The 17,193-nt window shown below is 44.2% G+C and overlaps 1 protein-coding gene and 1 long non-coding RNA gene across 2 annotated transcripts in view; one reads left to right on the forward strand and one right to left on the reverse strand.

The window, feature by feature from the left end:
- The window catches only part of LOC137541337 (uncharacterized), a 456,394-nt gene extending 447,657 nt beyond the window's left edge, over positions 1 to 8,737 (forward strand). The window contains exons 4-5 of the long non-coding RNA XR_011025126.1: positions 2,178 to 2,305; positions 8,594 to 8,737. This is a non-coding gene — a long non-coding RNA (uncharacterized lncRNA). The remainder of the gene's footprint in view (positions 1 to 2,177; positions 2,306 to 8,593) is intronic.
- Positions 1 to 17,193, reverse strand: part of CACNG5 (calcium voltage-gated channel auxiliary subunit gamma 5) — a 112,710-nt gene that overhangs the window by 23,488 nt on the left and 72,029 nt on the right. The window contains exons 2-3 of the mRNA XM_068262586.1: positions 9,500 to 9,734; positions 2,190 to 2,276 (exon numbers count right to left, since the gene is read on the reverse strand). Of these exons, the coding sequence (XP_068118687.1) occupies positions 2,190 to 2,276; positions 9,500 to 9,734 (322 nt within the window). The remainder of the gene's footprint in view (positions 1 to 2,189; positions 2,277 to 9,499; positions 9,735 to 17,193) is intronic.

Genomic DNA, 17,193 nt, shown 5'->3' on the forward strand with positions numbered 1-17,193 from the left:
CCAAGAAAAATCTCGGAAAAACAGAAGCGACGAATGGTGAGAACAGTCAGTCAACCCACAGACCAGCACCAAAGACCTACAACATCATCTTGCTCCAGATGGAGTCAGTGTGCATCGTTCAACCATTTGGCACACTTTACACAAGGAGATGCTGTATGCAGAGGAAGACTTTTCTCCGTCCAAAGCACAAACAGAGCCGCTTGAGGTATGCTAAAGCACATTTGGACAAGCCAGCTTCATTTTTGAATAAGGTGCTGTGGACAGCTGAAACTAAAATTGAGTTATTTGGGCATAATAAGGGGCGTTATGCATGGAGGAAAAACAACACAGCATTTCAAGAAAAACACCTGTTACCTACAGTAAAATGTGGTGGTTTCATCATGCTGAGTGGCCACTGCAGCGACTGGGAACCTTGTCAGTGTAGGTTGAGGGGCGCATGGATTCCACTCAGTATCAGCAGATTCTGGAGACTAATGACCAGGAATTATTTATTTATTTATTTATTATTTTATTTATTTATTTATTGTATTTATAAAGCGCCAACATATTATGCAGCGCTGAATTAGCAACAAAGCTGAAGCTGCGCCGGGGCTGGATCTTTCAACTGGACAACGACCCTAAACACAGCTCAAAATCCACTAAGGCATTCATACAGAGGAACAAGTACAAAGTTCTGGAATGGCCATCTCAGTCCCCAGACCTGAATATAATTGAAAATTTGTGGTGTGAGTTAAAGAGAGCTGTCCATGCTCAGAAGCCATCAAACCTGAACGAACTAGAGATGTTTTGTAAAGAGGAATGGTCCAAAATACCTTCAACCAGAATCCAGACTCTCATTGGAACCTACGGGAAGCGTTTAGAGGCTGTAATTTCTGCAAAAGGAGGATCTACTAAATATTGATTTCATGATGCCTACTTTTGTTTAAACAATTATTGCACACTTTTTCTGTAAATACAATAAACTTCATTTCACTTCTCAAATATTACTGTGTGTGTCTCCTATATGATATACTTAACTGACACTTTTTATCATAACAACCAATGATTTATACAGGAAAATCATAATGATTAACAACGTTGCCCAAACTTTCGCATCCCACTGTAAATGTTGTGATAGCTGGGACAATGTGCAAATTAAATGTGTGGGTTTTATCTATAGTATCATTGTTTATTTTAAAACTATAGGGGATGAAATTGGAGAATTAGTGTTTTTTCACTTTTTTTCCCTTATATTTCCATATAAAATCTATAGAAAATAAAGTAATAAAACAAGTATCACCCCTATAAAGCCTAATTTGTGTGTGTGTGTGTGTGGGGGGGGGGGGGGGGGGGGGGACAGGATGTAGATCATTTAGGTGTTATAAGTAGTGATAAACTTATTGGTTAATGAATAGGAGGAGTACTGACAGGGGAAAATTGCTTCCATTCTTAGGGCTTTTTCCACGGACCGATGAGCTGTGTGCTCAGCAAGCAGTTACCAGGCAGCAGTGAGGAGTTGCCAAGCAGCAGTGAGCAGTTGTGAGAGTTTGAGAGGCATTTCACTGCCTATCAACAGTCCGTGAAAATAGGCCTTAAAGTGGATTTGAGATAAACTTTTACTCATTGCATAATTGTGTTACTTTCATATAGTTTATAGGGCATTCCTCAAGCCAAATACTTTTTTTTTTGTTTTGTTTTAATACTCTAATTCCCTATAAACTAAACAAGCCTCGCCCACAGCTCCTTTTGTGCCTTGGCACCGTAGCAAGGGCTTATGGGAGCTCAGTCTGGGCAGGAGGAGGAGGAGGTGTTACTAGCAATTGATTTCAGAGGCAGAGGGGAGGAGGAGAGGGGACTGAATTTACACACAGGCAAGCCAGCCCTCAGCCTGTGACAATGTGACAAACGGAACATGGCTGCCCTCATTGTATCACAGGAATAAATAATCATAAACTTTTGAAGCTGTTTGCAGCTAGGTATGCTGTGTAAACTATCTAAATCTGAACTTTAGATAAGATATATAGAAAAGTTACTTGTTATAGTTTTTCATCTTGGATCCGCTTTAAGGTGAAAAAGTAGTCTTTCAATGCAGTCAGACTATGGTATAAGATAGGATGCTTTGTGTTATTGCCCTCTGCTTCTGTTACTGGAGGAATCAGCGACAGAATTTACATCTTTACTCTTTCTTTCTCTGGCAGTTCTACACTTACTGAGCACACTGATTGTGGATTCCGACGTCATCTGGACATTCATGGGCATCACATACTCGATTGTGAAGCAGCGTCCTTGTTCCTCACCTGCAGGAGGACAAACAGAGGAATATCAGGTGAGACAGGCGCAGTGTGTTCCATGCAAGGTCAGTCTCTGGGAGGGAAACTTATTTCATTTAAAGTGGCACTATAGTGATATGTAGTAGAATGCAGTAAATTATTCAAGTTACCCACTTTTACTGTAATTTTTCTGGTTTTAACGTTAGAAAAAATCCAATATCTATATATTGCTGTATATTTGGATGTAGCCCCACCATCCCAGAAATGCCACCAGGTGCACTCTGGGAGATCAGGTGTTATTTCTTCTGGCTTTGGAACACTCAGTAAACACATATTCCACAGTGGTACACCTGCCAGTAGTAAAGACGCCTTCATCTGTGATATGTGATAAACATGGGTACATATAGTACCGGTACTATTCCTATTTAGAACTTACCTGTGTTTATGGACACTCTTTTTTTTTTTTTCGTCTCAGGTCCACTTAAAATCCCTGAAAAGAATGTGGGAAACCAAGAAAGTACTGTGTGGGATTAGTTCAACAGATACAATTACCTATCTCAAAAGTTTATTTTCCGTTAAGCTAAACCTAAAAACACAACAAAGATCTTTGATAAAATGTGAATCTCAGAAACATGAAGAAAACACAGACCAAGAGCCATTTGTAGTGTAGCAGCTGCTAGTACCAACCGAATGGGAAACAAAATAATATTGGGTGGGTACCAAACAAGTGTAGTCTAGAATACCAGTCCTTCCCCAATCAGGTCTGTTGTTCACTGTACTCACTCCAAAAACAAAAGGGGGGGGGGGGGGGGGGGCTTTGGAATCCAACAGTATGCTAGTGTAAGGGCACTTTCACACCTAGGTGTACCCCACTGCTGTGCAATGAAACCCTTTCATACTGGTACGTTATGGTGCGACAAGTGACGTTTTCACCGCATCCCTGATGCAGGTCAAGAACTATGTTAATGCTGCAGTGCCGCATCCAGTTGCGGCGATCTAAGTCAGCCTGGAAGTCATGTTCGTCTATGGCATTGTGTAGATTTTTTTAAAAAAGCACTGACGTGACGTCACGTCACAATACACTTCCGCATACCCGGAGCAGGAAATGACGGCAAGCGTGGTGTTCCCTGAAGGCTTATTTTTGACGGTGTGATGCAGTGTGTTGAGAAAAGTCATTTATGGCTCATTTTACTCTGGAAAAAATGTACTTCTTTTTATGTGTTTACATAGTATATATATTTAAAATGTTACCATTTTTGTGTTAGTTGTCCTTTAAGGTTATCAATCACAGTTACTGTATATACTTGAGTTTAAGCTGAATTTTTTAGCCCAAAAAAGTGGCCCAAAAGTGGGGGTCTCGGCTTATACTCGAGTCACTAGCCTTTGACTACCCCCCCCCCCCCCCACTAGATTGCCACCCTTCCCTATTTCGAAAAGAATGCACACAAAATTGATTTTAAGAGCTGTGCAGTGCGCCACGGTCACCCGTCTCTCTTCACGCTACCCTTCCGCCGAGCTGAGCAATATACTCGTGCTTTAGGCTGCCCCAGGCCACCCACCCACCATATGCACCATATGCACAGAAGCACGGTCACCCCCGAGTCTCTCTTTTCCCGTTACCCTTCCCCAGAGCGGAGCGATATACATTGTTTTTGGCTGTCCCCGGGCCATCCACCTGGCATATTCAGAGACACGCACAGCAGAGTGTTTGCTCACTCACCCACGCCGCCTGCCACAATCTCGTATTTATGACGTCCCTCGGTGGTGCATGTAATGAGAGTCATCACTGCGGGACATCATATACACGGGACCACGGCAGGCGGCGTGAATGAGTGAGTAAATACTCTGCTCTGAGGTGCGCGTCTCTGAATATGCCAGGTGGGTGGCCCGGGGACAGCCGAAAACAATGTATATCGCTCCGCTCTGGGTAGGGGTAGTGGAGAAAGAGACTCGGGGATTACCACGCTTCTGTGTATATGCTGGCTGGATGGGTGGGCCGGGGCAGCCTAAAGTACAGTATATTGCTCCGCTCTGAGGAAGGGTAGCAGGGAGAGAGGAATGACCGCGGCGCACTGCTCTTAAAATCCATTCTGCACTCATTCTTTCCGAACTAGGGAAGGGTGGCAATCCATAAATGTAAGCCAGAGCATTTGGACATCAGATGCAGAGTGTTGTATTGTGACAGGTGCATGTCATGTCTATTCCTCCATATCCTCTAACATACTGCAATAAGTTGGGCTGCTACAGTTGAAATCTTTGTTAGCTCAGAACATTGTGTCAGGGAACTCAGAGTTCCATTTTATGTGTATACACACGCCAATTCTGCAAAGGATAAGAACACCTCAAACACCTCAAATTAGGGAAGTAATTGAAGTTTAACCACCTGTCGTGTAGCTGAAGCTGCCACATTCAGGATGCTATATGACTGACTGATATCTTGTATTTATGCATTTTATATTAGGCATAGTAGTCTTGAATGATTCTCCCCAAGTCTCTGCAGAGTGGGTGAATGCTCGGCTGTTGTGGCATTTCCTACCCCCGGCTTATACTCGAGTCAAACATTTTTTCCTGTGTTTTTAAAGGAAAAGTGGGGGGGGTCGGCTTATACTCGATTAGATAATTTAGTTCGATTGTTCCGTTAGGTCAAATATAAAGATTTTTCCAACATGTCTGATCGGATTTTTATTGAAAAAACGGGATAATCGTTTGTTTTTCTTGATTAAAAAAAAAGATTATTTTCAACTTTCATTCGATTCGATCGTTTTGGTCAAAAAAACAGGAAAATAAAATGTTTTTATTGTACCGTGTATGGGTACCATTAGTGTTACAAGGTTAAGGTGAGCAGCCAGATAAGATATCAAAGGAAGAGTTAGGGGCAGTTGTCATGAAGGGACTTTAGGAATGAATGCAGACAGGCAATCTACAGCGGAGATCCACCAGAACTACATCAGAAAAACCCTGTTGTAAACTTAAAATAACAGAATATGCAACCATGTTGGGAGTATGCAGCGCCTGCACTAAAACCGCTTTTCCTAAATCCTCACCTACCCTGCTATGCGTAGATAAAAACTACCTATCTGCAATCTCTTCAAGAAACTACAAACAGAATTCCAACTGAAGCACAGATTATTTTACTGAAGCCTAAAGAGGGGATCAGAGAAAGGGAAGGACTATAATAAGGGCTGTAAAGTATTCAAAACAAAAGCACCATTTATTAACAAAACCCCTGACGGCCACACAGAAGATGTAGCGACAAGCTTTCATATAGTGGGCAGCATGGTGGTGTAGTGGATAGCACTCTCGCCTTGCAGCGCTGGGTTCCCATTTCCTCCTACATCCGCAAAACATACAGAGAAGTTAATTGGCTTCCCCCTAAATTGACCCTAGACTATGATGCATACACTACACGATACATACATGGACATAGGACTCTGGTAGGGATTCGATTGTGAGCTTCTCTGAGGGACAGTTAGTGACAAGACAATATATTCTGTACAGCGCTGCAAAAGATGACGGCACTATCCAAATACGAAAAAGAAATACTATGTTACAACTGTGCCGTAAAGTCACCAATTATTCAGCAATTACAGTGTTTCTGTTACTAGAATTCAGGGAACACCTGCCTTGCCTCTGTGATATTCAGATTACGCAACTGACATGCAGCACGCAAATTGCAGTCATGACTTCCCAGGCACAGACTGGCTCTATAAATTATATCGGAGACAGGAGCTAAAAATACCCCCGTAACAGGGTCATGTAAAAGCAGGGCTGGCAGGGTGCCAGTGCCGAGGGGCTACAGAACCAATGGCTCCGGCAATACAAAGGATGTAGGGCATACCAGAGAGCCTGTTGCTGTATGCAACGTTCTCTACATGCCCTGTATACAGGGAACCCCGTTATGGGGAATACACAGGCTTTCTACTTCTTTACATTACTATGGTCCAGGAACGGTTTCACTAATGTATATATGTGACTGTGATCAGGTTATTGTAAACTACTGTCATTGGGGTTAATGAACATCATCTTATCTCAAAAAAATATTTTTTCAGAACTTAATAGAGAAAGTAGCAAAAAGTAGATAATAGGGAATATCAAACTCCTCTTGAGTAATTTCTTGCTTTGTTGGCAGCTTTAAAAGTATTTTATTGATAAGGTTTGAAAATATCAACTTAGAGAAAATTTACTAGAATATGGCCTACAGAGTTTTGACCTTTTGATTAAGTGATTTATTCCCCAGTCCTTTGGACAGTGGATCACCAACAACCAACTTTTGTTCTAAAGGTGGCCATACACTGGTCGATTTGCCATCAGATTCGACCAACAGATAGATCACTCTCTGATCGAATCTGATCAGAGAGGGATCGTATGGCTGCCTTTACTGCAAACAGATTGTAAATCGATTTCAGCCTGAAACCGATCACAATCTGCCGCTGCTGCCGCCTACCCCCCCCCCCAGCCCCCCCCCCCCCCCAGCCCCCCCCCGCGCGGCATACATTACCTGTTCTGGCCGGCGCGGGTCCCCTGGTCCCCGCTGTCTTCTTCTCCGCTCCGGGCTCAAGACCGTTCCTGCAGTTACTGAACTTCCTGTCCAGGGGAAGTTTAAACAGTAGAGTGTGCTCTACTGTTTAAACTTCCTGCTGGGACAGGAAGTTCTGTGTAGCTGCAGCCGGTCCGGAACCCAGCGCGGAAAGAAGACAGCGGGGACCAGGGGACTCGCGCCGGTCAGAACAGGTATTGTATACCCGCTGTATTGCGTCGGTCGTCGGGCATTCGAACGCCGCTATCAACGCACACCCGACTCACCAGCGATCGAGAAAAATCTTCCGCACGGATGGATCGACGGGAACGATCGATTTCGGACGGAAATCGATCATCTGTCAGCGGTGTGTGCGGCGATTTCACAGCTGATTCGATCACTGTGATCAAATCGGCCGTATTTCGGCGGGAAAATCGTTAGGTGTATGGGCCCCTTTATATGCAGTGCTTGCAGTTGGGAATCTCTCCCCTTTCTACAGAACAGACCTGGCTGCCGAATAGTGTGTTTGTACAAACATTATTCCCAATCAGTGAAAGAGTGTACATAGCATTAGCTAGTGTATCCATATGCTGAACCTCATAGAAAACCATGCCCTCTCTATGCAGCTGATCTAATCACAGCAGATTTAGTACAAAAATACTGGACGTAACTTCCCATTACAGAAAATGATCCCCTGATCTACAGATTCCTCTATATTGTGATCATATGGATCAGCAGCAAGTCATGTGAACATGCCTTCATTAGACAATGACTCAAAGTGTGTCCCAGGGGCAATGCTAGCCCCAAAAATAAGTGGCACGTGCCCCGGATCTTTTCTGGAGTGCCCTGAATGTCACCAGGCAGAGTCAGCTGTGGTGCCTCAATGGTGGGCATGCTGGGAGCTGTGGTGCATCTATGTGGGTATACTGGTGCTGTGGTGTCTCTGTGGGCATGCCGGGTGCTGTGCTGCCATGTGGATGTGAGTTCAGCTCTGGTGCATCTGGGCATATTTAAGTATGCACAGATACACCTGTAGGTGGTGGCCTAGTGTGGGTGGTGGCAGCTTACTGTGGGCGGCGCAGTTGTAGGCAGAAGCTTAGTGTGAGTGATGGCTTATTAGTGTAACGGTTGTGGTGTGCTCGCTGCGCATGTCATTCTTTTGAGAATTGGGGGTTTCCTGGTCTTCTCATAATACGCAATAGTGTTGGTTTTAGAATTCGGGCTGTTAAAATTCGGAAACCCAAACGCCCGTCATCACACTTCAGCACCCAGACTTGCGGGCAGGGTCAGGGGGAGTTCACTTATTTGTGAGTCACATGACTCATGCTCTTTTGCATGGATAACAAATCTAGCTTTTTAACTCTTGCTGTACTGGAAAACAGAAAAGGACTTTAGAGAATTTCTCACTAGAGCTAGTATTATATGTACCTATGTTTATCACATCATGTCACCTGTCACTTCTGGTATTCAGGTGGCAGCAATGAAAATCTGAGGGTAGCCTACTCCTACTTATTTTACTGCGAAGGTCGTAGTCCTGGTTCACGCAAAAGGACCAGCAGATCCTCACAGTAGAGTAATTATATTTCATTGTTCTCCACACTGGTCTCAGGAGGACAATCTCAGATCACCTTTTATACGTATGGCACTATTAAAATAGGAAGCAAATTTTAAACCGAAAACAGACGCCTTGTGTTCTGATCCCCGTTGCTTTACACGTGAGCTCCTGAGTGTACCTAAATTTAAATGTACTTTAAATCTTTCAGTAATGGAGCCTCGATCAATAATGCAGTGTACTTGCATTATTTATTGGACTCCTTTTAAATTTCAGAAGTGGCGCTCAGGACCTACACGTGGATACCTTAGGCACATCTATAGACCTGAGGAAGCGGCTTAGCCGTGAAACGCGTTGTCATTTGTGCCCTAATAAAGCTTCAAAAACCTCAACTACTACTGTACGTATGAGTCCTGCTATGTTAAGGTAGGAACTCAAGTACTTTATTTGAATTACTACTAAGTTTACTGTTATATGTCCACGGGCGCCTCCTACCCTTCTCCCAGTAGATACAAGGTTGTGTTGCTAAACCAGGACAGAGATGGACAGAGACCTTCTTCTCATCAGCTATTGTTTGCTTAAAAATTACACACTTTTTTTTACCCTATCTGATAAGACAAGAAGACAGTGAGAAATGTGTGTTCTTTATAGAGCTGAAAAGTTTTGTCCATTACCTGAACTGCTTATCTTAGGTTCGGTTCCCTCTTGTGCCGGATCACCTCTGCCGAGCGGGAGCAGACAGTGCAGTGCGCGCTCTGATGGTCCGCTGTGATCCAACTGGAGCCCGGGGCAGATGCATTACCACCGTAGGCTATATGGCAAAAGCATCTGCCTCTCCATGATTACCGTGGACTGCACAGAGGTGCGCCTCGTTTACTGCAATGAATCTGTTGCAGAGTGACAAGTGTGAACGGCTCTTATATGTATAAAATAAGAGCGGGACGGACGAAAATTATCCATACTCAGCTCAAGTGGAAACCCAGCCAGAGAGTCTCAGTATTTATACAAAGGCAGAATGCTGCAACATAACAGGTGGTGTCAAACTGCATCATCATCATCTCTCTCCTCAACATCTGTCATGTTATTAGAGGGAAAAGTGAAAGATATTGGATAAAATGTAATATAAATATATAGCTCAGTCACATGACATGTGTCCCCCTGTCTCTGAGATGACAGACATACCTGCCAGGAAGCAGACCCTCCACAGGCCGGAGTGCAGCGACATTTTTATCTCGGTGGTCTGGTTTTGCGGTAGAATGATCCCCTCTTCCAAGTAGAGCCAGTAATCTGTACTAACGGCGATTCCCAGAAGCCCCAAACCACAGACGGCGAATACACTGCTGAGTAGCGTGAGGGCCTTCCTGCTGCAGGCGCCCATCCCGCAGAGCATCAGATCCGTCAGGCTGCAGATTGGCACCTGCAAGGGGAGAAATCGCAACAGTCAGTATAATTCAGCACAGGATTTCTCTAAAAAGAATATACTATACACCAATCATTTTCATTGGGTCTCTGCATCAGAGCTTATACTCTAATGTCCTCACCACACTCGCACATTATTACATGTATATAGCTCTGGCATATATCACAGCGCTGTACAGAGGTCATTGATCCATTCCCATCAGTCTCTGCACCAGAGCTTACACTCTAATGTCCTCACCACACTCGCTCATTATTACATGTATATAGCTCTGGCATATATCACAGTTCTGTACAGAGGTCACTGATCCATTCCCATCAGTCTCTGCACCAGAGCTTACACTCTAATGTCCTCACTACACTCACACATTATTGCATGTATATAGCTCTGGCATATATCACAGTTCTGTACAGAGGTCACTGATCCATTCCCATCAGTCTCTGCCCCAGAGGAGCTTACACTCTATTGTCCTCACCACACTTGCACATTATTACATGTATGTAGCTCTGGCATATATCACAGCGCTGTACAGAAGTCACTGATCTATTCCTATCAGTCTGTGCACCAGAGCTTACACTCTAATGTCCTCACTACACTCGCACATTATTGCATGTATATAGCTCTGACATATATCACAGTTCTGTACAGAGGTCACTGATCCATTCCCATCAGTCTCTGCACCAGAGGAGCTTACACTCTAATGTCCTCGCCACAGTCACACACTACTACATGTATATAGCTCTAGCATATATCACAGCGCTGTACAGAGGTCACTGATTCATTCCCATCAGTCTCTGCCCCAGAGGAGCTTACACTCTATTGTCCTCACCACACTTGCACATTATTACATGTATGTAGCTCTGGCATATATCACAGCGCTGTACAGAAGTCACTGATCTATTCCTATCAGTCTGTGCACCAGAGCTTACACTCTAAAGCCCTCACCACATCACACATTATTGCTGTTATTATTATTATGAATTATTATTATTATTTAGTATTTATATAGCGCCGACATATTACGCAGCGCTGTACAGTGTATATATATATATATATTGTCTTGCCACTAACTGTCCCTCAAAGGAGCTCACAATCTAATCCCTACCATTGTCATATGTCTATATTATGTAGTATAAGTACTGTAGTCTAGGGCCAATTTTTAGGGGGAGCCAATTAACTTATCCGTATGTTTTTTGGAATGTGGGAGGAAACCGGAGTGCCCGGAGGAAACCCACGCAGACACGGAGAGAACATACAAACTCTTTGCAGATAGTGCCCTATATATATTAATACATTTATATAGCTGATTTATATAGCTGACGTATTTTTCAACAACACTGTAAAGCCATCACTCATCCATTCCCAGTAGTCTCTGCTCCTGAGAAGCTTAGACAGGGAGTACCCGTGTCAGAAACACGGTGGCGCTTTGTCACATACGGGAAAACATGCACTCGTAATACAATCCAATGGGCACCTGGGAAATCAGTTTGTTTGGGTTTGTTCATGTTGGGTTTTTTTTTTTCTGTTGCAGGAAATAATCAGACAACATGTGTATAATGTGCGCGTTTGTAATTCTGTTATATTTTGCTGCAAAACAAAATGTCGCAACCCCCCCCCCCCCCCCCCCCCAAAAAGAAAGAAAAATTAAAAAACCACAGTGGCTACCACGAGTCTGGCTAGGGGTTGCCGCTCTAAGCTGTGGTTTTGTGCCCTGAGCCTGACTCTCTGCACCACATTATCATTCCCCTTCTCTTATCTACAAGTCTCTCCTACCATGTGATGGAATAGATTTACAAAGCTATATCACCAAACAATCAGACAACATATGCATAATGTGCACGTTTGTAATTGTATTGTGTATTTTGCTGCAAAACAAAATGTCGCAAAAAAAACCAAAAAAAAAACAGAATGAAAGTGCGATTGCTAATAAACAAGTGTGCCCCCTGCCTAACAGTCTAAGCTCTCCACCACAGCCACATGCTATTATGATACATTTATATTGCTCTGACATATTCCGCAGACTAGCATTATTAGTAATTGCGGCGGGTTTGTATTTCACAAGAGATGTGAGGTGGTTATTATCAGAGCAGATAATGTGTGTTTATAGGAGACGCTCGCTGTGCGTTCTCCATGTGGAAACATCACTTGCATTCAATCTTCCTACGTTTGTACCCTCTGATCCCAATTAGACAGCATCCAGCATCAAGTTAATGAGCAGCACAGGCGGCAGTGATGGATGTGGGGTGGCCGGGAACCAGGCTGAATAATGAGGACCTCCCTTATGGTGGGTTTTCCTGGACAGATCTATGGTGCCGCATCTGGTCACTCAGCAGCAGCACCTCCCATCTGGTCACCCAGCATCCCCCATCTGACCGCCCAGCACCCCCCATCTGGTCACCCAGCACCTCCCATCTGGACACCCAGCACCCCCCCACCCATCTGACCACCCAGCACCCCCCATCTGGTCACCCAGCACCTCCCATCTGGACACCCAGCACCCCCCCCACCCATCTGACCACCCAGCACCCCCCATCTGGTCACCCAGCACCTCCCATCTGGACACCCAGCACCCCCCCACACCCATCTGACCACCCAGCACCCCCCATCTGACCACCCAGCACCAGCACCCCCCATCTAGACACCCAGCATCCCCCATCTGACCTCCCATCTGGACACCCCGCACCCCCCCCCCATCTGGTCACCCAGCACCCACCATCTGGTCACCCAGCACCTCCCATCTGGACACCCAGTACCATCTGGTCTAAGGCCGCCGAGGGGGTCACTCCTTTGAGCATTTAAACAGTGCTATTGCTAGGAAGTGACAGCTAGAATCTGATTGGCCATCTACTGGCAGATTAGGTCTAAAGCATTTACTGAGAAATCAGGTTGTATGTCCTGAGGAAGGCTCCACAGGTGGAGCCAGATGTAGATGAAAAGGAAAATGATACCCTTGGCAGAGTTATTAGCTTTGGCTCCTCCTACTGGCTGCATGTATTTAATTGGTAGAGGTCAGAGTCGGAGCAGTGTCAGCAAGGCCTCTGGATTCACACCTAGCCCTGGGCACCTGCCCACATTGCCTTGTGAGTAATGTGGCATTGGTAGGGCTGCAGTTAGCAAATGGAAGGTACACAGATTAATCCAAGTGATCGCAGCCTGAGGCTTTGAACAACTAGATACTAAAAAGGTGTGTACCCCGAAAAAGTTGTGTGCGTGTGGCAATAGATAGATTGATTAGATTGTGAGCCCCACCTTTTATCCCCCCTCCTTCTCCTCAGGCCCTCCTCCTGTCACTTTGCTCCCCCTTCCCTATTTATAGAGCGGCACAGTGTGCGGCTATAGACATACAGGGATTACAGCTCACACAGTCCTCTAGGCTGCAGAAGCTAGAGGTCCAAGTCCCCCTCTTGGTGTAATTTGCCTTCTTAAAACAGAAGAAAACTTGCAATAATTCATCTATAAGTGAACCCACAATGCACCACTACTGAATATGCAAATTATCTCTTTTTGCCCCTGTAAGGCAGGCTAGCATCCAGAGTTGCTGCTGGATAGCAAGGCTATAGCTTAACATTTTACACAGCCACATATAGGCTTGCTATACACCAGCGATTCTGGATGCTAGCCTGGCTTACAGGGGCAAAAAGAGATAATTTGCATAGTCAGTAGTGGTGCATTGTGGGTAACCACAGATGTTCACTTATAGCTGACTTATTGCTAGTTTCCTTCGGATTTAAGAAGGAAAATTACACCAAGCATTGCTTTTTGGTCCCCCTATACATTCCTAGTGGTTTGGGTCACCCTGAGCTGCTTGGTTACTCTCAAGTCCCTTCTGTCTCCTCTGCAGCGCCACTCACATTCCTTATCTGAGTGAAAACCTGAAAGTAGAATGAGCGGCGCTCAGCAGATGGGGAAGGGCGGAGCGCAGGGGCGGAACCTGAGGGGAGGGAGGATATAAAAAGGGACCACCTCCTGCGCCCCTGCAGCTCTGCGCCCAGAAGCTTAAAGAGGAACACCAGCCTAACCAAACATACTGTCATTAAGTTACATTTGTTATGTTAATTAAAATAGATAGGTAATATAATCTCTTACCCACCCTGTTTTAAAAGAACAGACAAATGTTTGATTTCATGAGGGCAGCCATCTTTTTGGTTGAAAGGAGCATGAGACACAGTTCCAACTGTCCTGTGTGCTCATCACCCCTCCCAGTTGCTAGGCAACGTGAATAACAACATAGAAAATCCCATCATGCTTTGCACAGCATCAGGGGAAAAAAGCCCAGGCAGTTTTCTTTGATGGGTGGAGCTTAGCTAAAAATGCAGCTAAAATGATGCTTTGGTAAGAAAAACAAAGTTCTGATGCTGTGAAACTGTTAAAGAAACACCAAGCCTTTTCAGTGCTGCTGAGTAGATTTTTAGTCCGGAGGATCAGGCCTTTGCACACCTGAAATATGCATGTCCTTCCCATGTTGCATAGTTTTCCTCTGCGCACTTCAGTAAGTCTGAGAAATAAATTGTGAGTGTCTGACAGCCAGTCACGTCGCTTGTTGCATGTATTCTGTAAAATGTTAGCTATATAAATAGACGACAATCAGAATATCCCATCGACTAAACAGAGGCTTTTACACACATGCAAACAAGTTCTGTTGCTAAGGACTAATAGACTATCTCTGCTGCATGGGGGGGGCTGGGGGAGAGAGGATGGAATGTAGAGCAGAATTGAATGGTTGGGTTGGGAGGAGAAGAACGTCACACTGAACTATTCAGAAAAAAAGCCTCTGACCTCACTAATAAGATGCAAATGAGCCGCTTAATTTTCCTCCCAGGACCCCCCATTATTACACACACGGTGACACGCTGATTACCCTCCACACCAAGCATTTAGCAGATTATTATTGTGATTATGATTTACAAAACCCCACAAGTGATTCTCTCCCTCATTATTTGCGCCTTGTGTTTGCAGAATGACGTACGGAGGAGCAGCGAGAGTGCTAAACATATCATTATGGAGGCGTAACGCTTCCACCACAGCAGGGATGATTATGGGGTCACCAAGTCAGCGGCACATTCACAAACTGCATCATTCCCGAGTGATGGGAAATAGTGGGGTGGGGGAGAGACTATCTTATCTTATATCTCCAGGTCTGTTTGTCTGTTTCACTCTCTATCGATTTAACGTGAAAAATCACTGGACAAATACGCGTTCTTGGAGCGATCACGATTAGCGCTTCTATAGCATACTAAGCGCGATCACCCCCGAATTGCCCCCAAAATGCTGCAGTTTTACGATTGCCGCTAATCTCGAATCACCCGCAATCAACGTCAATCGCGGCCGTGAGATCACTGACATATACTTACTATTGCGCCTCTTTGCGATTAGCGGGAATCACAAGCTAATCGCCCTAATGTGAATGGGCCCAAAGTCACACTCTTATGTGATTTACCCCTCTGCTCCTCGGTGTAAACAATTGAATTGTAATGCTGGGTTCCCTGTTGCCTTCATTCTGAAGCAAAGGACTTTGACTTACTTCCAAAAGCTATTTCTTCCGAACTTTAGGTATCCGTTTCTTTATTTTTTCCCTTTTTAGTTTACACTGGGCTAGTCTATAATTGTTGGTTTTAATAATTTTCTGTATATATTAATTATTTATATTGCATCTATAATAAAAAAAGACTTTTAAGTCATTCTTTTCTTAGCTGAAACGCTGCTTTCAGCCAGGCAGAAAAAAAATCTTTTTTTAAAAACGCAAGGTCTTTTGAAAAAGAATGAAAATCGTGATGACTTGTACACACTGGTGCGATGCGTTTTTTAAAAAAAACGCAAACGCAGTGCCTGCAAAAGCGCATGCGTTTTTAAAACTAAAGGCACTTTAAAAACGCATGCGCTTGCGTTTTTGCCTGCGTTTTTCAGTGTGTACAGGCCCTTTTCCTTTTCCGGATAAAAGGGATGGTGGCAGCCTGGTTTCTGAAATATTGTGTAGTTTATGTTTCATTAGCTTGCCCCGCTCCCCCCTAGCCTGTCTGCTGCCAATTCTGGCAGTTTTAGCTCATCGATTACATCCACGAGATTGGACAGTCTGTGGTTTGAAATAGACTGGAAGTCATTGAGCCCACTAGGGGGCGTGTGACACTTACCTTAAAAGATACACTGATCACAAATTCAGACTTTTATTCAGCACAAAATTTGACAACTCGTTTCATGGCCAACTGGCGCTTCATCGGGTCCGTAAAACAGTGCTGAATCGTAATGTCAGCAAAAGCTCTCTGAGCGTGCCTATCTCCTTGTGTTTTTTTTCCCTCCTATCATCAATCAGACATTATGGGGCCAGGAAATGAGGGATACAAAGTGTTGTAATTCCAATATGGTGAAACTAAAATGCAAGCAAATAATTTTAAATTCTGGAATTTGAACTTTGATCACGTCTGAAATTTTGGATGTATAATGTATAATGTAATTCTGAGGAGCAGAGGAGTAAATAAATAAAAAAAAAATGTGTCTTTGTCCCAAACATTAACGTGGACCTGAACTCAGAACTTCCACTAAGTTTAAAGCACTTTAAAGAAAAATATTTCTTTGTTACAGCTGATACAAATCCTGCAATATTTCATGGTAGCAGACATAGGGTTAGCATCCTGTGTTTACAAATTAGCTTCTCTGCTGTGGCAGAGGAGATTCTTGAGCTGATACAGCTGAGATATCACATTGCAACTTGTCATTAGGTACAGATGAGGGGGAAATAGACAGGCTAAACTCTCTAAATACATACGGGGTGCATTTATTTAGGTTTTCCTTCTGTCCTGTGCAAGAGTTCAGGTCCACTTTCAGGAGGGTACTGTATTTGTATGCACTGCTAAACACACAAGAAAGGATGCACTAAAGGCCCGTACACACGCCGGACTGTCATTGGAACGCCCACCCAGCGGGAGGTGACGACGAACCCGTCGTTGCCTCCAGTCCGGCGTGTGTACGGGCCTTAAGAAGCATAGTGTAGATATGGTCAGGGAGACTTATGACTTTATATGAGGTGTATTCTCATTATCATACTCAAAGCATGTAGATCTGAGGCAACCCTAGTTAGGATTAAAGCACCTGTGCAAAGGCTGGTATCTCCACCACTGGGGATATGTCACATGCCATCAAAGTACAGACAACCAGCACAAGGAGCTAAAGAAATTCTTCTACTCTTCAATACAAAACAGACAAGAAAAATGTATCTCCCTACGGTATATGTGAAGATAGTCAATTACTGTATAGCTCCATATAAAGTAGTAGCCACAGAGCTCCTGTTTCGGATATCAGAATAAAGCCATTCGCAAGCCAAGAGGTGCTTTATATTGATGTATAATTTACTATCTTCCACATCTACGGAGTGACATTTTTCATGGCTGTTTTGTACTGAAGATTAAAGGGATTTCTCTGTACTCCTTGTGCTGGCTGTCAGAGCAAATATGTCAGCAGTTAGCAC

This window comes from Hyperolius riggenbachi, chromosome 12 (assembly GCF_040937935.1).
Source record: "Hyperolius riggenbachi isolate aHypRig1 chromosome 12, aHypRig1.pri, whole genome shotgun sequence".
NCBI lineage: Eukaryota > Metazoa > Chordata > Amphibia > Anura > Hyperoliidae > Hyperolius > Hyperolius riggenbachi.